Below are 23111 nucleotides of genomic sequence, written 5' to 3' on the forward strand. Positions count from 1 at the left end.
GAGCAGAAGAGGATCCAGGAAGAGATGGTGGTCAACAAGGTATAGTGAAGAGAGTTCTGGATCAGGAACTGGAGGATATGTATATGAATACCATATCTGTGACTTGGGGGCAAAACATATTCTCTCTCTGGCCCTTTTTCTCCTCATCTGCAAAATTAGGCCATGTGACTGGGTGACCTCTGAGATTCCTTTCATCTGTGAATCTATAATCCTCTTGGACCATTTGTCATTCGGTTGTTTCAGCTATATCTGACTCTTTGTGACTTGGTTTGAGGTTTTCTTGTCACAGATACTGGAGTAGTTTGCCATTTCCTTCTCTGTAGGGAGTTAGTGCCGATCCCAGGGCTGCTTGGACCCTAGCGCTTGGCCTATTTCCTGGGTAATACCAGACAGGCTTAGTAGGAGTTGGAACGGTAGGTGCCCAGAGGAAAGACTTCCATCCCTAGCAGCCCCCCTCCCGCTCTGATGCTCTGGTAGCCATCCTTTCTCATGCAGGCAGAGTCCATTCACCAAGGACTCACAAGCCCAATAGGAGGAACCCAGCTGGCCATTACCGAATGCTCTTGAACCAGTGCCTAACACAAACATGCTTTAATTAACGGGAACTTCTTGGATACTTTACAAGGGCATCCTGCCCCGTGCCTCACATAGCTCATACAGTTCTGATACCAGTTTGTATCCTGCCCGAGCCTTCCCATGCCTCTTTAGATACTGTAGAAACAGCACTCCCCTCCTGTTCCCATATTCCTATGGAAACCACCTTACCACAGCCCTAGTTTTTCCCATACGCTTGTAGGCAACATAGTTTATAATAATCTAGATTCTTCCCACCAGATATCACTACTTACATCTAATCTAAGTGCAACAATACATTACTGAAGCACATCCCTTTTTTCCCATGCTCTCATCCCCTTGAACACCTGCTTCTGCTTATGTAGCGCAAAACCCTATAAAACTGGATAATGTCTGCCAATAAATTGGACTTGTATCCATCTTTGGCTCCCGCCTCATCATTGCGTACTGAGATAGGGCTACTCGCTGGTCAAGGACCCCTAACACCTCTCCAGCTTATTTTACAGATGAAGAAAATGAGTCAAACAGAGTTAGATGATTTGCCCAGGGTCACACAGCTAGTAAGGGTCTAAGGCTAGATTTGAACTTTGGGAGGATGAGACTTCTTGACTTCAGGCACAGCACTCTATCCACTGTGTCACTTAACTTTCCAGCAGCTGTGATGGAAAAAGCTACAAAACTTCCATTACAAAATGTATGTTGTTGCATCGATGTTTATATTAGGTTTTTAATAAATCGGGTAAGAAATAATAGTATGAGAAACAAGAATAGATAGGTAGATAGACAGACAGATAGATAGATAGATAGATAGATAGATAGATAGATAGATAGATAGATAGACAGATAAAAAAGTTTACTACTGGTCAGTCAGTAAGTATATTAACGGCTTACTATGTGCCAAGAACTTTGATAAGTGCTGAGATATAAAGAAAAGCCAAACCAGTTTCTCCCCTTGAGAAGCTTACATTCTAATGGAGAAGACAGCATGTATACAAAACAAACCATTCATAGTAGGTAGAAGATAACTTCAAAAGGAAGCCTTCTGCAATTGAGGGAACCTATAGAGGCTTCCTATAGGAGGTTGCATTTGAACTGAGTCTTGAAGAAAACCAGAGATTCCTAGAGACAGGGCCAAGGATGAAGAGTATTTCAAGCATAAGGGACAGCCAAAGCAAAGTCCCAGAGGCAGGAGATTGAGTGTGGTGTGGATGAAATAGAAGGCCATTACGGATGGATTGTAGAGAGTCCAGGGTGGAGTACAGTGTATAAAGACTGGAAAGGTTGGGAGGAGTCAGGTGGTGAAGAGTTTTTAATCTCCTACAAAGGACTTCATATTTCGTCTTGGAAATAACAGGTAGAGAGTGACGTGGTCAGATGTCAAGAAAAGTAGGAAAATCAATGTACTAGCAAAGAAAGTAGAATTAAGAGAAAATATACAGAATAACCACAAAATGTAAAGGAAATTTCTAAAAGGCAACATAATTCAGATCATTGCCAAAGCCAACAGAGGACTGATGATAGTAAGTTCCTCCTCCTCAGAAGGGACTACCAAAGAACAAAGAAGAATATATTGGCAGATACAGTTGATGTATTCATTTGTTTCTCTTAATGGTATTTCTTTGTTCTAAGGGAACTTTCTATGGAAGAAGTTATTAAGAAATGATAGGAAAAAAATCACACCAAAAATTGTTAATAAAACATTTAAAAAAAATTTTTTAAAAGAAGCCCATTGAGCCAATGTCTTCAGGACTTTTCCTGGATCACTGTTGGTTGCTCAGAACCCATCATCTTATTATAAGTATATATTAAATTGTTTTCTCCTGAATCAGTACCTTCTCCATGTTTAGACTAGAGGGCAAAAACACTGGGGTTCAAGTTCCATTTCTGCCATTAGTTAGCTGTGACCTTGATAGATCACTTAAATTATTTAATTTAATTATTTCCTTATCTGTAAAATGGGAATAAAAATACAGGACCTAATCCACAGGGTTGTCATAAAAAAAGCAGTTTTGTAAACAGTGGCATACTATATGCATATAAGCTATGATGATGATATTAAAAATTATTTGTCACTTTCTTCCAAGATCTTTCCACAATTTATTCCCATCAGTTTGATTTTTTTTTTTACTTCTTAGAAGATCAGTGACATTTGAAAACTGTATGTTTCACTGGAATCTCCCATTTCCAGAATATTTTTTTAAAGTATGAAGGCTCTCTTAACAAAGAGATGCAAATTGCCTACTTAGGCCTATCCCTTAATTTCCTGTCTTTAAAATATTCCCCACCCACAACAAAAGAGGACTTTCTCCACTCCCATTAAGAGTATTTTTGTAAAAACACATAAAAGATTTTTGATAGTGTAAGTAGATTATATTCACTGGCCCCTTATAGCCACATTATTTTCAAACCCCTGCACATAAATCTAGAGAAGTATGACTTATTCTTACTGAAACTATCACTTTTCCAGATAGGAAAAAACTTTCCTTGCCTGTTTTTCAGTGATTTCTCTATTCTCACCCTAAACCCTCAAAACTAAGTGAAGAGAAGCTTGTCTCTCTTGTATTACCTGGAGGAAGGCAAAGTGATGTATGCTTAAGTTCCTGTATGAAGTGAATCTGGGACATAGAGAGACAGAACTATTACCTTTAAATTGTGGAACAACATGACTAATATAGAAATATGCTTTACATGATCGAACATATATAACCTATATCAAATTGCTAACCATCTTAGGGAGGGAGAGGTGATGGAAGAATGGAGAAAATTTGGAACTCAAAATTTTATAAAAAATAAATGTAAAAATTTTCTTTATATGTCATTAGAAAAATAAAATACTATTTAGAAGAAAAAATATGTAAAAAATTGTGGGAATCCACGAAGGGGTGACTGCTGAGTATGAGGCCCACTAGCGCCCTCTGATTCCCAGGCAGTGTGATCTAATAGAAAGTATGCTAGATTTGAAGTCAGAAGACCTAGTTCTCAATCTCAGCTCTGTGACCCTGGGCTAATCATTTCCTTTTCTAAGGTCCCTTCCAGCTCAGATCCTGGATATTATCATTTCAGTTATTTAGAAGCTAATGGCAAATAATTCATTAATTGATATGTTCACATTTTAATATTTGCTTTGTGGGTTTGTTTTGCCCATAGGTATACTCCTTAATCCAAAGCCATCCCAAGAACAAGGGATCAGATTTGCCCCAGACTCTCAGATTTTTCTCCCCGGGGCAGAACTTCCATACCTCATCGTGCAGCAGAGTCTTACTGAACTCCAGGTGGTGTCTCTCTAAAATGGAAGATCCATGAAGCTTAGCTAACGGGGATGCTGATCTAGGAAGAAAACAACATGACACAGATTACAGCTGTGCAAAAATTACATCTACATTCTGTGGGAGTATCAGATGCCTAAGACATTTCCCTAAGAATATCTGAAACATTCTTAGTTACAATGGATAAAATGGGCACAGCATCATAGAATCATAGAATAATTTTGGAGTTGGAAGGAGATCTCAGTGGCCATCTAGTCTAATACCTTCCCCACCCACCCCACTCCCCCCAAAGATTTCTACTGCAAGATATCTAATAATGGTCATTTCCCAAATGAGGGGGAACCATACAAGGCAGACCATTTCACTTACGGGTGGTTCTACTTCTTAGAAAGCTTTCTTGACATTAATTTTACATTCACATTTTTGCAAGGATATAAAGGAGTTATTCCAAAGCATCATGATCTAGTAAAAAGATCACTACATCAAGAGTCAGAAAACTTGGCGTCATATTCTGGTGTTGTTATGTACTACATGTGTGACCTTGATCAAGTCAATTCATTTACTCCCATGCTTCAGCGTTTTCATCTGTAAAAGGGGAGAATTGGACAAAACAGTCTCTAAGGTTCCTTCCAGCTCCTTATCCTATGATCTCAATTCTTTTTCTTTCTTGTGGTTCCAAAAGAGAACAATCTCTGGAACAGTGCTTTGCATGTAATAGTTGCACGATAAATATTTGTTGAATCAACAACAACAACAAATTAAGATGCCTGGTTCCCTATTCCTTGCACCTAAAGTACAGAGAATTTAGAAGTGCAAGAGATCTCTCAGGTCATCCATGTCTTACAGATAAGAAAAGTGGGGCCCAGAGAGGTTAAGTAATTTGCCCAAGGTCATCCAGGGAATAGAGATAAAATGTTTGGGGTTCGAGTAAAAAAATCAAGTAAATGTTTGTGACAAGCTGAGCACAATCTATCACATTATAAATAGGAGAGGGATAGAGATAGGGACTGGTATAGGGAACTTTCAGGTGAGGAAACTCCCTCTATGGATGCAGAGCACCTTCTCTGCAATTTGTAGACTTGAGCATCACCTAGAGTCACCCACCTGGGGTCACACAGCCCGTGTGTGTGTGGGCCAGGACTTTCTGGCTTTGGGTCTGGCTCTCCCTCCATTACCCAATGCTGCCTCTCACTATGGCCAGCATAGTCTATTCAAGTCTCCCTTTGATGTCTCTTCATGACTTGGTAGTGATACCTGGATTCTCAAAGGCAGATGCCAGTGAGGCTTGAACCCAGGAATGTTGCACCCAGCCAAAAAAAAATCCTCAAGAATGGTAATTAAGTGGCATAGTGAGCATGGAGTTAGGAAGACCTGAGTTTGAATCCTCCTGGGCAAGTCACTTAGGGACTCAGCCTTAGTCTCTGTGTCTGTAAAATAAGGTTTGATTTTATGGCCTCTAAGATCCCTTTTCAAATCTACTCTATGATCCTTTTGCCCTAAGGGTATATTGCATTCTGTGATCCAAGGATCAATCTAGCTTAGCTTGAAAAGACTCATTATTAAGTGTCTACAAAATAAAGCCTTTTTTTTTTTTTTTGCATTTCCCAGAGGTCATCTACTAGAAGCAGATAGATGGTGCAGATGAAAAAGCTCTGGGCCCAGAGTCAAGAAAAACTGAGTTCAAATCTGGCCTCAGATACTTACTAGCTATGTGCGACCCTGGACAAGAAAGTCACTTTAACCTCTGTCTATCTCAGTTTCCTCAACTGCAAAATAGGGACCATGATAACATATGCCTCCCAATGCCATGAGAATCAAGTGAAATATTTGTTAATTGCTTAGCAAAGTGCCTGGTATACGGTAGGTACCATGCTTGTTCCCTTTCCAGCTACTAAGATGTAAAGTATCTGTATCCGTATAGTGAGTAGTATCACACATTCTTAGAATATTGAAAATAACACCTGGTTTTGAAAGATTTCACCACCCAAAAGAGATCAGGGTTAAAATCTATTGAAGTAAATACCATTACCATGAAAATATCTGAATGGCAACGTGATTTTCCGGATAGCAGCCTACATATTGTGAGCAACAGGTGATCCTTCAGTCCTCAAAGTGTGTTGGTAGGAGTGACAGAAGAGAGGGGAAAGGCAGTGGGAGGAGGGGTCCAGCCAGGTCCAATCTAGCTCCTCTCTTCCTCCCTATCTGCCCTCTTTCCCTTTTGTGACTGGTGAAAACATAAAGTGAATGAGATAAGATCCCAATCCTCCAAGAGCTAATATTCAAACTATAAGGACTCCTTAGTTAGAGAAAGGAATCTTTGCTAAAGGTCAGCAACCTTGAATATCTTACAGAACACTTGGCTTGAAATAAACAATGTTGGAAGGAAAAGGAGGAGTTGGTTGAACACCTACTGGGATCACAGCCTTATACGAGCCACCGTGGGAAATACAAAGAAATGAGACAGGATTCCTGGACTTCATCATAGAATGAGGAGTGATAAAGCATATACACAGATAACTGTGACACAGAGTATAATGTGAAGGGGTAACAAGAGAGATGGAAAATGCTTTTAGCTCTAGATCTTTAATCTATTGCCTGGTTCTTTGTTCTTTTTGAAGTCTGCTCTTGATGAAGGAAAATGTCCCTGGAATACAGAAGCATGACCAGGAACGCCAGAAGAAAAAAAGGGAGGTGTGAGACTTTCAATTCCAGATTTGGGTGTAAATCCTAGCTCTGACACTTCATAGGTGAGCTGTCACTTAACTTCTCTGAGCCTCAGTTTCCCCATCTGCAAAATGTGAATGATCATAATAATAATAGCTGACATTTGATCCTCTTAATAATCCTGAGAAGCAGATGCTATTATCACCACCATTTTGTAGATGAAGAAACTGAGGCTCAGAGATTTTAAGTGAGTTGCCCAAGGTCACATCTAACGTCAGAAGTGGGATTCCAATCCATGTCTTCACTAACTCCTATTTCAGCATTCTCTCCACTATGTCATCCTGTCTCTCCTAAAATAATAATTCTCTCACTACCTGTATTGCAGGGTTTCTGTGAGGAAAGAATTGTATAAGTCTTAAATGATTCTCTAAGACTGTAAGTCACAGAGAAGGTGTTGAACTGCATTAGTAGAGGGAGTTCCCTTATTAATGAATTCTCTACACCAGTAGTGGTGTCGTAGGTCACAGGTCTGGTTCTTAATCATATTCATTTGTGTTAGTATAGAGATAGTCTGGTTCATTGGATAGACTGCTGGGCTTGTCCTCAGATCTGGGTTCAAATTCCACCTAAGGTGTAATCCTGGCCAAGTCTCAACTTCTACGCTCCTCAGTAATTCCCTAGGACCTACTTCCAAAGTCATTTGAATCACAGGTTTAGAATTGGAAGAGACCTGGGAAGTCATCTAGTTCAAGACCCAAGATGAGAAAAGTGAGGACCAGAGAAGTTAATAATTTGCCCAAAGTTATCCAGGAAGTAGGTATAGAAAGGCTAAGATTCAAGGAAGCAAAAAGTATAGGAACACTTAAAATCTCTGAGCCTCAGTTTCTTCATCTACGACATGGTGGTGATAATAGCACCTGCTTCTCAGGATTATTAAGAGGATCAAATGAGTTAATGTATACAGAGTGCTGCACAAACCTTAAAGCACTATCTAAATATCAGCTATTGTTATACAGATGGAGAAACTATTACAAAGAGTAACTATAAAATCATGATCCTGATTTTTTTTTTTACATTTTTTGAGCAGGGGAGGCAGGGCAGTTGGGGTTAAGTGACTTGCCCAAGGTCACACAGCTAGTAAGTGGGTCAAGTGTCTGAGGCTGGATTCGAACTCAGGTCCTCCTGACTCCAGGGTCGGTGCTCTACACACTGTGCCACCTAGCTGCCCCCATGATCCTGATTTTAAAAAAACTGAATAGACCAAAATTTATATATCCTAATGAATATAGTCCTTTTCAAAGCTGTCACCACTGGCTGCCATGTGTTTATTCCAATAATGTTCCCACCACTCAAAACCCATTTGTGTGACTCTTCTTTTTTTTATAGGTTGACAGACAAAAGACAACCAGTGTCATTCTATAATAAGCATGCCTGATTTTTAAAAAAACCAAGACAAGGTCAGGACCACGGAGACCTCCGGGGGCATAACGGCTACTTGAAAGCCCAGAGACCAAGGTATGGTCTCCCCAAGGTCTTTATAGCTTTACCTGAAGCTAGACTCATCCCTTCCAGTTGTTTGGAATTCTAGCATGTAAGGAAACAACAGGGGCAGCTAGATGGTGCAGTGGATAAAGTACGGGTTCTAGAGTCAGGACAACCTGAGTTCAAAGCTAACCTCAGATACTTGACACTTACTAGCTGTGTGAGCTAGGGCAAGTCACTTAACCCTAATTGCTTCCAGTAATAATGATAATGATAAAAAGAAACAGCATCCCTTGTTTTAGGAGAAGGCTTTTGTCAGGGCCAGTGCTATACAGGTTCATCTGGTGATTCCAGATGTACAAAGAACAATGGACCTAGGGCCAAAAAAACTGGGTTTGATTCCTAGCTCTATCACTTATCTGTGTGACCTTGGAAGGATCATTTCTCTGAGCCTCACTTCTTTCCTCTTTCATCACTTTTATAGTTCTATGGTTTTACAAAGCATAGTCCATATAACAGCCTTGTCAGGTAGATAGTACAAGTAGAACTCATTTTATAAACGAGTAAACTGAGGATCAGAGATTATATGACTTCTCCATCATTACATGACTAGTGTCAGAGCTGAGTTTCAACCCAGATTCCTTTTCATTCCTTATCTGCCTCTCAAAAATGATGGGATTTAAGTAGTTTATTTCTGAGGTCTCTTCTGGTTCTAAAATCTTATGACCCCATGTCTTACATTAAAGACCTTTAAGGTCCCTGTCGAGCATTTGTTGGGATCTTACAGGACTTCTTCAAGAGCCATAGTTGCTACCTCCAGGTTGTCCCTTGGTTCTAAGAGTCTCCCAACCAAGGTCCAGGACAATCATTTATTTTATCATTTAAACATGTATTACCATGTGCTATTACTTTAAAAGTATGTATAAAGAGTAACTATAAAATCATGATGCTGATTTAAAAAAATGAATAGACCAAAATTTATACATCCTAATGAATATAGTCCTTTTCAAAGCTGACACTGGCTGCCATGTGTTTATTCCAGTAATGTTCCCATCACTCAAAACCCATTTCTGTAACTCTTCTTTGTTTATAGGTTGACAGACAAAAGATAATCAGTGTCATTCTATAATAAGCATGCCTGATTTTTAAAAAAAACCTAAAATGGTCTTTTCCAGCTACTTTATTCACTAGAATTGGCTTTGAACTCTTCTCAAAATTCAAATCTTTATCTACTGCCATATTTGCAAAGGAGAGTTCCAAACATGCTCTGGGAAGCAACAGAATTATTGGAATAAGCTTCACCAGAAGGCTTCCCCAGCTTCCTTCACCTAAAGTCCCAACTTCTGCAAGAAGACTTTCCCAATCCTCCTTAATCTTGGTGCTTTCCCTCTGAGATAATCTCCAATTTATCTTCTCCATCTTTTTGTACAACGTATGTTTGTACATAATTGTTTATATGTATATATTATTGTATATAATTGCTTGCATATTGTCCCTGCCATTAGATCAGGAATTATTTTTTGTCTTTCTTTGTATCCTAAGTGCTTAACACAGTACCTGGCAAACAGTAGTCACTTAATAAGTGCTTATTGATTGACTAATATTGATACACAGCTCAATGGGGGAGGGAGTATTTGACTGAAAATGCAAAGGTCCCTGATTCATTCGGTCCTGGGTTCCAGCAGGATATGTCAGCCTCATCCTGGCACAAGAACTGTTGTAGCAGAAAAAGAATCGCTCTCACAGATAGAAGTCCCCTCTTGGGGTTTAAATTTCTTATCTATAAAACAGAAATAATAATCTTTGTCTTATCCATCCCCAGAGTTACTGTGAGGATGAAATTACCTAATATATATAAAACACAAGTCACTATAAAATGTTATAAATGTGAGTTATTATTGAAGCAAACCCTTTTAATTCTAGTGCCTTCCCTAAGTTGATTTCTTCCTATTTATTTTGCATAAAGCCTGCTTTGAATACATTCGTTTGCATGTTGTCTTCCCCATTAAATTGCGAGCTTCTTGAGGGCAGGGACTGTTTTTTGCCTTTATTTGTATCCCCAGCACTTAGCGTAGTGCCTGGCATATAGTAGGTGCTTAATAAATGTTTATTGATTGATTGATTTTAGCAATGTGGTGTAGTGGAAAGATCACTGGTCTGGGAGTTAGGAAACCTGGGTTCTAGTACCAATGCTGCTAACTAGCTATGTCCTGATAATCGGGTTACACTCAGAGGCACCATGGTGTGAATTCAGTGTCTGGCTTCAAACCCCAGCCATGCTACTTATCACCTGGCTTCAAACCCCAGCCATGCTACTTACTACCTTACTACTCAGTCCAATCATTTAGTCTTGGGGGCCTCAGTTTTCTTATCTGTAAAACCGGGGGATTGGACTACATGACCTGTGACATCCCTTCCATCTCTAATATTCATTTATTTTAAGATTCTAACAATACCAGTAAAAATATTTTTTTGGCACGGGTGTTTCTTGGTTTCTTCAAGAATACATCAATCTACATCAACATAGCCCTCTGTTTGCACTTACTTCATCTGATACAAATTGTTGGTGCCTCTGTGATCAATATCATGGCAGAAAGCAGCTGCAATCATAGCAAAGGCTTCCAGATCAGTATAATATTTCTTCAGTTTTCCTGTCTGTTTAAGGAAACAGAGCTGGATCAATGGAAGTAGCCTCATAGAGTGGAAAGAAAACTGAGCTAAAGAGTCAAGAGACTGAGGTCCTCAGGCCAGCTCTGATAGCTACTAACTGCACAACCTTGGGCAAGTCACCTTATTCTTCCAAGACTCAGTTTCTCTATCTGTAAAATGGGAATAAAAATGCTTCCATTATGATACTTCCATTCACATGATTGTTGTGGGGACAGTGGTTCATAAACCTAAAAGCACTATATAAATGTAAGTTGTTATTATTATGATCTACTTCCAGAGCCATAACTAGGACAAGGCAACTGGGGCATTGTTCCAGGATGCCAAAATTTAGAAGGTAAGGAAAATGTTTACATTTGTTCGGTAGCACAGAAACAATAGACCCTTGAGTTTATTTAGCAAGAATACATTAAAAGAGGAAACTACCAAATGGCAATGTCCGAATGAGTGTCCTGCTTCTTCCCTCCCCATCAACTCATGACAATAGTTTTCCAGACAAGTTCCCCAGGATCTCTTTCCAGGGATTTTGAGTTTTTCTTCCCTACCTCCTCAAAAACAGCAACAACAACAACAACACAAAAATCCCCTCAATTGGACTTTAAAAGTTGACTTGGCCATGTATTTTGTGTTGTTTGCTTCACCTGGGGGCCACAAGTGATAGCTATAGCTCTGTCTGATATACAGCGTAGTTACGAAATTTGCAAATTAGTGATTCCAACCTTTTTGAGGATGAGGCCTACTTTTTAGTGTCGACAAAACCGTCGTCATCTAATGATTGTGGCTAATATGGAAATACGTTTTGCATGACTGCACATGTATAATCCATATCGAATTGCTTACCTTCTCAAGGAGAGAATTTGGAACTCAAAATTTACACATGCATATAATTGAGAAAAATAAAATAATTGATAAAAACTTTTGAAAAAAAATAAATAACACTTTCAATTATTTTATTCTATTATTTACAATAGCGTCTACATACATTTAAAAAATAATAATTTGTAAGATCATAGAATTAGAGTAGGAAAGGACCTTAGAGGTCATTAAGCCCAACTTAGTTATTTTGCAGATGAAGAAACAGAGGCTCAGAGAGATTGCGTCTTACCCAGGATCACATAGAGTCTGATATAGGATCTGAACCCAAGTCTTCCTGACCTCAAGTCCAGTGCTCTATCCACTGCATCAGGTTGCTGTATGTATACTTATGAGGAGGCGGCCCAGCATGGTGGATAGTGTGTTAGACGTGGAGACAAGAGGAACTGGGTTCAAATTCCTCCTCTGATATTTATTAGCTTTATAACCTTGGGCAATTCACTAAACTTCTCTGGACCTCAGGTTCCTCTTTAGTAAAATGAAGGAACTGGACTAGAGGATCATTAAGGTTCCTCCCAGCTTAAAGTCTATAATCATTGTGACTCTACTGGTGATTTCTTACATCAAGTTTTCCTTCATGCTGAAGTTCTGACACAGGAAGAAATTGGTAAGGCTTGAAATGCTATAGAAATGTGAAGTGTCACTGATGGGGTGCTTGTTCTTGGACCCTAATTCTAACATCCCATTTCCCCCTAGCCTCTGCTTGGGTGCCTGTGCCTGAACTCCAGTTCTAAAATCACATCTCTCCCTAGCTTCAAAGCATTGGCCCAGGCAGTCTCTCTCTCTAGCTAAAGGGCAGCATGCCCCAACTAACTTATCTTTGCTTCTTCCTCAGTAAGCAGCTATGCTCAATTATAGATTGATTCAGGATGCAGATAACTAACTATACACTGAGTCTAACATATGTCCTAGACATAGTCAAATGTATACTCCCTTACATGAATGTTATCTAACAAGACATGTGATGGAGTCCACCTGGATATTCCCAGTTAGCTGTGAACTTTTGGTGACTTAGTGATGTTTCACAGTCAAAACCACCACACCTACACCTAACCCCGCCTTGGGTTATTTCCCAGTGAACTCTGGGTAAGATACCTGCACAGTAGAAACAAAAAGTGCATGCTCCTTTAAGAACTGACCACCTCTCAATCACTCTTTAACCACTCCATAGTCCCACCCCAAATCACCTAATTGACAGATTTCACCCCTAAATCTTGTACTTTAACTTTCCCTGTAGGCCTGTATGGTTGCAGGCTCCCTAAGAACTCTTGCCCACTGAAAAGCATAATAAATCTTTGCCTCCTTGACTTAAAGAATGCTTGGGCCTGCGAATTCATTCTAGGCAACCTGGGAACTTTGGTTTGGGATTCCTACATCCCTGGGGTTCCTTTCTCCCTCAACATCACAACAATCATCATCATCATCATCATCATCATCAACAACACCACCATCATCATTACCATCACCACCATCACCATCACTTTCATCATCATCTCTATCGCCACCACTCTCATCATCATCATGATCATCACGATCATCCTTCTTTACAATTATCTGTAGGGTTCCGAACCCACCATTAGCAGGGTAAACATTGTCTGTCCCACATTGAATCCATGCCGCCAGTTGTGATAGGTGACAGATCGGTAACCTTTTCTTACTGTGTACATCCATCTAGTAAGGACCTATGGAAAAAAAGGAAGGAAGGAAGAAAGGGAGGGAGGAAGGAAGGAAGGAAAGAAGGAAAGAAGAGAGAAGAAGAAGGAAGGAAAGACAAGAGGAAAAGAAGGAAGGAAGGAAGAATTAAGAAGAGGGTAAAAAATCTTTCAGACTTTGGAATTTAACCCCCAAGGCTAAGAAGGTCTGGAATGGTGTAATAGACAATCTATCTTATCTAAATAAAAGGTCACTTGGTCTTGTTTAGGTAGGTTTCCACAGAATTATTTGCAAAGTTAATAATAATTCTTCTCAGTCAAAACCCAAACTGAAAATTCACTGTTTCTAAACACAGAAGACATTTGGCTTGAGAACTATCCGAACTGTAATTCCTAGTGATTAAGTAAATGTCATCTGACCTCTACAGGCACTTTGAACTTTTCCACAGCTTTTATTTCAAAGAATAACTGGATCCCACATTTAATCAATCCATGCTCTGTAATGGGGAAGTCGCTGAAGTGAAATTCATAAAGTTCTACATCCTTTGGATTCGGCAGCTCCTCTTTCTGTTAAAACAAGGATAATATAGTTCAGATAAAATTGACTTTCCAGTTCTTTTTATACTCACAGATCTCAAACATTCACAGGGGCTTGGAGGGCTGGCTGATGGGAGTCCCATCCAGCGATGAAGTGGAGAGTGGATCCTCCATTACAAATGCCTGGAATCAGGCTGACTCAGCCTCCACACTGTGCATGGCAGCAGGCAATTCACTGTAGGCTCGGAGGATGGGGCTCCCATTGGCCAGTCCTCTGTTAAAAACAGCAAAACAAGTTGCTTGGATAAAATACCGAAAGTTGTTGGCAATCAGTGAGTGCCAGTTTCCTCACTCTCTCCAGCCCCCACTTTTTCCTATTGTTCCATTGTTAATTATAGAGTAAACTCTTCTGAATTCAATTCAATTATTTATGAAGTGCTTAGGATGGGCCAGGCACTGAGCCACTACAGAGAGAGGTAATACAAAAGACACAAATGAACAGTCTCAGCCTTCTAGGACAGGATTTCTTAACCCAGTGTTAACCTGTAAATATGTATGTACGTGTGTTGCCACCTATTCAGGTGTACTAGTGGCTTGTCCTTACAAGGACGCAACTCAGAAAAACACCTGTAAAACCCTAGATATTGTAAGTTTATACTGTGGAACCCCAATGCAGATTCAAAGTGACAATGGGTCACATTTCAAGGGCAAAGAAGTGAAAAGATATTGTGTGTTGAATAATATAGAATGGATATGTCATATTCCATATTACCCACAAGCATCTGGGCTAATTGAAAGAATGAATGGATTGTTGAAAGAACAGCTGAGAAAATTAAGCTCTGATAATTCATATCGACATTGGAAGGATAATTTGTCTATTGCCTTACGTAATTTGAATAATAGGCCCTTAGGAGGGAGTACACCTCTAGCCAGAATGATGACCCCAAATTTGCAGATTAGAGAACAGCAAACATCTTAAACACACACACATACACAACAGTATTTTAACATAATTTAATATATAATTAATATATTTTAATACAATTGGTTTCTTTTGCAATCCAATGAAGTTTACTTTATGCATTTAAAAACCTTATTCTGAAAAGGTTCATAGGCATCATCAGATTGTCACAGGGGTCCATTATACAAAAGGGGAAAAACCCCAGTTCTAGGAACTAACATTCTAATGGGTGAAAATAACTTGTATTCACAAAAGTAAACACAACATATTTACAAAGTAAATAGGAAGTAATTCAAAGGGGTAAGAGCTAACATTTGGGGATATCAATGAAAGATCTTAGGTAGAGGATCTTACTTAAGCTGATCCTTGAAAAGAGTTAGGGACAACAAAAAAGCACCTACTATGTGAAGAGCACAATACTAGGCACTAGATGGGAGAGAAGGGATATATTGATAACTCCAATAGATACTTGGAAGGATTTGTGATCTCAGATATGGCTGTTCTTTCCAGAAATGATCATCACTTATCTACAACTGGAACTCCCGTCTCTTGCTGTTGTGCCCGACTCTTCATGACCTCATGGACCAGGGGTAGGGAACCTTTGACCTTGAGGCTCCATGTGGCCCTCTAGGTCCTCAAGTGTGGCCCTTTGACTGAATCCAAACTTCACAGAACAAATCCTTTTATTAAGGGGATTTGTGAAAATGGGCCATGGGCCATGGGCCACAGCACACCAGGCCCTTCTATTCTACACTATCTTTCAAAGTCTTTCCAAGTTCATGTTCATTGTTTCCATGATACCATCCATCCATCTCATCCTCTGCCATCCCCTTTTCCTTTTCCCCTCAATCTTTCCCAATATCAGGGTCTTTTCCAATGAGTCCTGTCTTCTCATTATGTGGCCAAAGTATTTAAGCTTCAGCTTTAGTATTTAACCTTCCAGCAAATAGCTTGAATTAATTTCTTTAATTATTGACTGATGTGATCACCTTTCTGTCCAAGGGATTCTCAAAAGTCTTCCCCAGCACCACAATTCAGAAGTTTCAATTCTATGGTGCTCAACTTTCCTTATGCTCCAATTCTCACAGTCGTATCTTGCTACCTGAAAACACATAGTTCTTGTCTCCCCTTAAATCCTCCATAGGAGGTCTTCCCATTAAGCTGGTGCCCTTTTTCTATTTCTCTTGACATTATGTGGATACCACTGGAGGATGTGGGGTGTTCATGGACTATCCCTCATTCTTGCTAAGAGACTAGTCTATTTTTTTTCAGTCATATACTTCCCTCATGACAATCTTTAAGTGACTTCTCTTGTGCAAATTCTTCATTTATAGTGTGTTGCTGATGACTAATGCTTATGCACCTTTTAAAGTTCAGTACATTTTCCACTATGTGCTTGAGAGACAAAGAAGCAAAGCCAGATGAGAAAATTATTAGTTAAGTGGAGAAATAAGCTGGAGATTTTTCAGGCAGGAACTACATGTGAAAAAAGCCGGAGCAGATGAGGAGGCACTGGAATAAGAAAAGGGACACTGTGGCTAAGCTTACTATAAGTCTCAGCCTTTTCCATAGATAGATAGATAGATAGATAGATAGATAGATAGATAGATAGATAGACATTCATTTATGTAATTTATGTATAATTAAAATAACCATGTCTTTGACCAGAGGGACAGCATGGACTAAATAGATAGAGGACTACTAGCCTGGGAGTCAAGAAGACCAGGATTCAAGTTCTATCTCTGACACATTACTAACTAGCTCTGTGAGCATGGGAAAAATCGCTTAACCACTCAGTGTCCCCAGGCAACTAATCAAAGTTATTTAGTTATGGATGAGTTTCTGATCTGCATTAGAAAAGAGAATTTCTATACCAGGAAGTTCCTTACATGAGTTTTTTTTAATCATAATTTTAGATTTAAAAAAAATCCTAAGATAGGAATAGGATTGTGAGATTTGGGATGAAGATCAAAGCTGGCAGAGTAGAGTAAGAGAAGAAAGAGGAGGAAAAATCCTCAGAATATGATAGAAATTCCAGCCCATAGTATTCCCTTAGCCTCAAATAAGTCATCAGTGTCAAGAGACCAGGCTCCAAGACTCCGCAATGGACAAATTGCAAAGTATTATGAACTTTTTTATGTCACTGACTACCTGTGTAGCTTTAGGCAAGTCACTTAACCTCTTCTCTAGGCCTCCAATTCCTTATATTAAATAAAGAGAGTAGATTAAATGGACTCTAAGATCCCTTCCAGATCTACATTTACTACTGAGTTTGAATTCCAGGTCAGGAGAATATGGTCTGGACCCCATGTCCTGTAAAGACTGGAGTTAATTGCCATTGACAAATCTCTGCTCTTATCCAATGGGTCAGAAATAGCTAAATACCTGAAAGATTGGGAAAGGAAGGGTGTCTCCTTTCAGGTGCCATTATCCCTATTAGACAAGTGGATCTCACGTTCTTTGCCTCATCTGGAAAGCCATATGGTTGAGATGTTACTTTTCTGAGGTCACAAAATCATGGAGGAAACTGAAATGATAATTCTGAGCTTTCAGGGTTTTGTTGAGTTGATTAGATTTCCAAGCCCAGCCTAATAACATGGATTAGGAGTCATGCGTCAACAGACAAAAAAATGTACTTGTTACGTAACTATAATGGGAAATGTCCTAAACCACTGGATGTGGCAGTGTGTTCCTTCTTGAAAGGAAAACCTTAGAGACATCTCTTGCTGGTTTTCCTCATTGCACAATAATGTGAAAGAAATCAACTGGGCTAAACTAGTTTCCTGAGCCTGAGGAGTTAATTAGTAAGGAGTTATAACATAGAGGCTTTTATCAACAGGTAGAAGATTGACCAGATTAGCCCTTGCAGGACATGGTAATTCCATTCTTAACTCTACGGGGGATAAAGTAAACATTGACAAGGAGAGCCTCCACTGGAATGACTCCTTAGGAACACAGCTTGGGACACAATGGCAGTGGGGGAAGACTGAGTTAGAGAATGTTCTTATTTGGGTAGCAATCTTCGGTGACAATTCTCCAATTCTCCGGTGCTAGGGGGTGAACTGATGGTCAAATTTTCATTGTGAGCATTTGCACCACAGAAATCATTAAACACTATAAATCTGGGCTTGGTTTATTGTTTTGTTAGTTGTCTGGACATAAGAAAGTGAAGAAGAAAATGCTAATAATGCAAATTAAACTTCAAAGTGTGTTTTGCATACATTGCCCCCCTTCCTTGATGATGAAGACTGCTGGGAACTTTAACTATTGGAGTAAATTGGGAGGTGCTAGAGAATTAAGAAAAGATAGGTAGGCAACCTCTCTCTTCAAGAGGTTGTGGCCTAACCCTACCACATGCTAAGACACAAATTTGTTATACAGGAAAATTGGTACGCAGGCCTATTTGCCATGTGCCATGTGATGGGTAAGCGTTGGTAGAATTGTAGGTATTTTTGAGTACATATTCAGAGAGTGTGCATCAATAGGAACAAAATGGGGTTTTCACCTTCATTTTATTTTCACTTGGGCCTCTTTTTTCTTGTAAGAAAAGTGATTTGGAGTCAGCTTATAAATGGGTGATTCCAAATGTTAGTTAAAAGTTGGTTGTTTGGGACTCTGAACATATTTCCTATATAAACAATACTTAGATTCTTGAGTTTTCCTGCAAAACTTTGTCTTACTTAAAATGTAATATATAACTAATTCTATAACATAATTATATATCATATATAATATAAAATAAATACAATTAACTATATATAAAAATTAAATTAACTCTAGTATTATCTAGTGTCATAGAACCTAACTAGTAAGAATTGTGGCCACTCTGAGGAGATCACCTAAGCCATCCACGAAGGTAAAACCAAATAGAAAAATAATGTATGTTATCCAGTTTAAGACAAGTAGTTGGATGGGTAGTCCATTGAATTTGTCCATCAATACATGTATTTTGGGCAGAGAGAGAATGTGGACAATGATGTGGCCTGGAACTGAATAGGAGTAGAGGTACATTGCATTTGGGAAATTTTGCACTGAGTGCTTTCCATGATCCTAAACTAGACCCTGACACAAAAGTTTACCTTATAATACCAATATTCCCTTAGGCATCCTCCAGTGCTCCATTGTGGTGTGCAGGTAACCATGTTTTCTCAAAGGCTCTTCCAGTAAGCCACAAACTCAGGCTAGATCTATTTCGCTAACAATAGGTTTTAAGTATAGTCCTGTTAAAACAGGTATAGAAGTGAACCTGGCTTTCCATGAGAGCTGATATTTCCTCAAATGGAGGTTCCTAGGAGAAACTCACCATTTGGAGCAGGAAGGCAGGTAGTTATATTCCCAGCATTTAGCAGTGTCTGGCACATAGTAAATCCTCAACAAATGCTTTATCTAATCTAATCTACTTGCTGTTTGGTGATATTCTATCTTCTGTCTCCCATGCATGCCTGGAATGTACTCCTTTACCTCCATTCTGCAGAGTCCCTAACTTCCTTAAAAAATCAGTTCAATGGCCATCTCTTCTAGGTTGGCTGTTATGAGTTGGCCTTTCCCCCACAAAGACAATATTTGTATATATTTAGTTTTTACTTGTTTTGGTACACATTTGCTCCAATAGAATGTAAACTTCTTGAAGGCAGGGACTGTTTCATTTTTGTCTTTGTATTTCCAGCTCTTAGCATGATGCCTCGGTCATAGTAGACACTTAAATGAGTGTTGAATGAATAAACAAATGAAATACTGAAAGAATTAGTAAATGAGTGAGTGAATCCTGGGTAAAGCAAATAGAGTAGTGTAAACTGTATCAGTATATTCCTAAGCTGCATATGGGCATCTAAGTGGCTCAATGGATAGAGTACTAGGCTTAGGGGATGACCTGAATTCAAATGTGACCTTAGGCACTTACTAGCTGTGTAACCCTGGGTGAGTCACTTAAACCGGTTTATCTCAGTTTCCTCATCTGTAGAAAGAAATGGCAAACCACTCTAGTATCTTTGCCAAGAAAATCCTAAATGGGGTCATGAAGAGTCAGATGTGACTGAACAATAAAACTGCATGTACTTTGTATGCCCAGAAATCCTTATTCTATAAGATACTTTTTATGTAGTAATATATGTGCTGGACAGTGTGGATAAAATAAAAGAAGGATTGGGACATAGAGGTTCAATTTTTGATTAATAAGGGTAATCTCTCCCCACATTTTGCCCAAGCTGCTAGGAGAGGTTGCCTGGGGAACTAGCCAATGACAACAGGAGCCACATCTCTTAACATATATAACACAGTAGCCCTTTTGCCTCATGAGGCCACTAAATGTAATAGGAGAGTACTTACCAAAATCTGAACTAGCTGTTTTTCTTCACAGTCTTCAATAATATTTGTATTCAATTTCTCTTTGTATTTCTAAAATGTAAAAGCCATTGAAATAGTAAATTTCTCTGAAGCAGAAATTAACCCCTAGTGAGTTCTTCCAATATTATCAATAACAAAAATGTTGGTGGGTTTTTGAGAGGGGGTCTGGCTTTGTGAGTTTCTGGGAGGTGGACTTTTAAAGAAAAAGAACTATCATTTTTTCACCCTGGAAGAAATTTGAGGACTCAGTCTATTGGAAAATGTTTCCCTTTTTACCTTACAATATCATAGGGCAAGCTATACCGTGTGGAACTGAAGCCAAGTGTATAGGGGTGTAATTTTAAGTGTTTCTTCATCCTCCTGAAATGGCATTTACAAGCTCCCAGTGAAGATTTTCTCTTTTATTCTCTCAATTTAACTTTTACTGTACCTAGGAAAGTGTAAATTGCTACATATAAATATAAGAGGTTTTTGGTCCTATTTTTTATTTTTAATGTGCAATGGACTATTACATAGGATTTGTGTAGCCAAATAAAATTATTTCCTTATTTTATTCTTACTCTCATTTTTATCATTATTTTCTAAGATATTCAACTTTTCAATATAACCGTTGTCCAATAAAATTGCACAATTTATAAACTTTTTCCACTTCAAATATATCTGTTTCTCAACCAAAGAATTTCATTTGCAGATTTGTTTCACTTAAAGGATGATTTTTCCTTTATTTGTTCATTTAATATTTACTTAAATACAGAGCTTTTACATACCCTTAACTAAAGTCCTATGGCGATGCCTCATAATAATACAAACATAACTTTGTGTTCTTACAGACTATACTAGTGGTTCAAAAACTCTCACGACTATGGAAAAGCTTAGGTTATGGTGCTGGCAAAATCTTTATGTCTGAAAATTGAGGACCAACCTAAGGAGTTTTGTAAAAATTCATTAAGAATTTGGCTTCCTAGTCATGATGATAATTTTTATTTTTTTTCTACAAAAGTAACTCAGAATACATCTAAGTTATTGTGTTCAGTTCTGGACACTGCAGTGTAAGAAGAATGTCAATAAGTTGTTGAGCACATAAAATATAAAAATACGGTATTACTATTTTAGCTTTAAATAGCTACCTTAAAAGTCATTTAATTATCCCTGTTTATTAAAGCTCCTGTTCTTTAATCAGATTATTCGATAGCACATGGCAGCACATGGAAAAAAAAGCTGGAAAGTCTTCTTTATGAAGTTGATCTTCAAGGCTGTTGTTGAAAGGACTGTGTTCAAATGACATAGAAATGCAAGTTATTTGGCTTAGTAGTTTTCCTTAGTAACCATTGCTGGAGCTAAATTCACCTTCCCTAGAGTAAACTGATGGATGTTTGCACAAAACAAATATAAGATTTTAATATTAATAAGTCCCCTTGAATACAAGGGTGAGATTTTTCCATGGTAGATTTAATTTATTTTAAATTCCATACCAGCCTGGTTATGGAAAAATCCCTAACCTGGGAGTCAGGAGGCTTGGGCTCTAGTTTCTGTCCTGGCGCTGACTAATTTTGTGACCTTGGGCTTTTTGGGGGCCTCATTTCCTTAATAAAATGAGGGATTACTCCTAAGGTTCTATGAATGGCAAGTTTCCAGTATAATGTGACTGTGTCTGCAGCACACACACATCCCCTACCCCGCACTTCATGGATACTTCACTTCATTGATTTTCTTTTATTCTGTTGAAAGCAGCCATTGATTTGCCTGTTCTGAAGTCAGAAAGACTCATCTTCATGAGTTCAAATCTTCCCTCAGTTACTTACTAGCTGTGTGACCCTGGGCAAGTCATTTAATCCTCTTTGCCTCAGTCTTCTCATCAGTAAAATGAGCTGGAGAAGGAAATGGCAAACCACTCCAGTATCTCTGCCAAGAAAACCCTAAATGGGATCATGAAGAGTCTGATCTGACCTAACAATAACAATGACAATTTCTGGCACTGGCAAGTTGGAGTTGGATTTGCAAACGACAATGCTCCATTCACACACAAAAAAGATGAGTTCAGCTTATATAGGTTTCGATTGTATTGGACAGATCCATAGGAGATGATCTTCCAGGTGTCAATACATCAAAGATCTGTGATTTTAGCTATAGAACCAGAACACATTCTATCTATAACAACCCTTTAAGAGAATATTATTTCATTGGGGGTAGTGGTTAGTTTCCTGACCACCCGACCACCGTACCTAGCATATAGTGGGCTATTCATAAATGTTTGTTGATTAATTGACATGACTTAGTGGATTGGTCTCAGAGTTATCTGAGGCTTGGAGAGATTAGATGATTTGCCTATGATCACAGAAGGCAGAATTTGAACCAAGATCTTTTGCAAGTCTGATATCCTCTCCATTATTCCATGCTGCTTCTCATTCATATCATAGAATCATAGATTTAGATCGGCTTTACAGATAAGGTCCAGTGATGTTAAGTCACTAGCTGAAGGTCAAATATTTAAAATAATTATTTTTTAGCCCAACCATTATATATGCAAATGTTTTCTAGACAATTAAAAAAAATCCACACCATTTTAAATCATGAATAAGGTGGCCATTCCAAGCAACCATGCTTTTGTACTTGCTATCTCAGGTGTTTTAATTGCTGGCATTTATGTGGACAGCATGATGACTTGCTAGTTTTGGAGACAGAAATCTGAGTTTAAGTCACATCTTTGCGACCCAGAGCTAGTGCCTTCCTTCTCTGGCTTCCGTTCCTCTCTGTAGAATGAGAAGGTTGAACTACATATAAGGTCCCTTCCAGCTCCAACAGTCTCTTTCTTCTTCTGATCCAGCAGCTAGGAAGAGGAAAAGGTTAGAGGTGGTCTGGGCGTGGAAGTTCCTGCCTTCTTATTAGACACCATTCTTTTTACTCGCCAATGAATGGCAATGAGCCTGAGCATTGTTTTGTTTGATCTCCAGCTCCTGAAGCCTGAGAATATAACATGTTTAAAGGAATTCCATTATAGAGATTCTGGATAGCCTGATGAATTTATCATAGAGGGATTTGTCTCTATGGTAAATCTTATCATGGCCACGTTAGTTAGTCTTCATCCCTTTGATG

General features: G+C 38.8%; 1 protein-coding gene across 1 annotated transcript in view; it reads right to left on the reverse strand.

Moving 5' to 3' along the window:
- Positions 1 to 23111, reverse strand: part of PDE6C (phosphodiesterase 6C) — a 72080-nt gene that overhangs the window by 24388 nt on the left and 24581 nt on the right. Inside the window, exons 11-15 of the mRNA XM_036736535.1 lie at positions 20001 to 20069; positions 13598 to 13744; positions 13100 to 13207; positions 10531 to 10640; positions 3813 to 3900 (exon numbers count right to left, since the gene is read on the reverse strand). Of these exons, the coding sequence (XP_036592430.1) occupies positions 3813 to 3900; positions 10531 to 10640; positions 13100 to 13207; positions 13598 to 13744; positions 20001 to 20069 (522 nt within the window). The remainder of the gene's footprint in view (positions 1 to 3812; positions 3901 to 10530; positions 10641 to 13099; positions 13208 to 13597; positions 13745 to 20000; positions 20070 to 23111) is intronic.

Source organism: Trichosurus vulpecula, chromosome 8 (assembly GCF_011100635.1).
Source record: "Trichosurus vulpecula isolate mTriVul1 chromosome 8, mTriVul1.pri, whole genome shotgun sequence".
Taxonomy (NCBI): Eukaryota; Metazoa; Chordata; class Mammalia; order Diprotodontia; family Phalangeridae; genus Trichosurus; species Trichosurus vulpecula.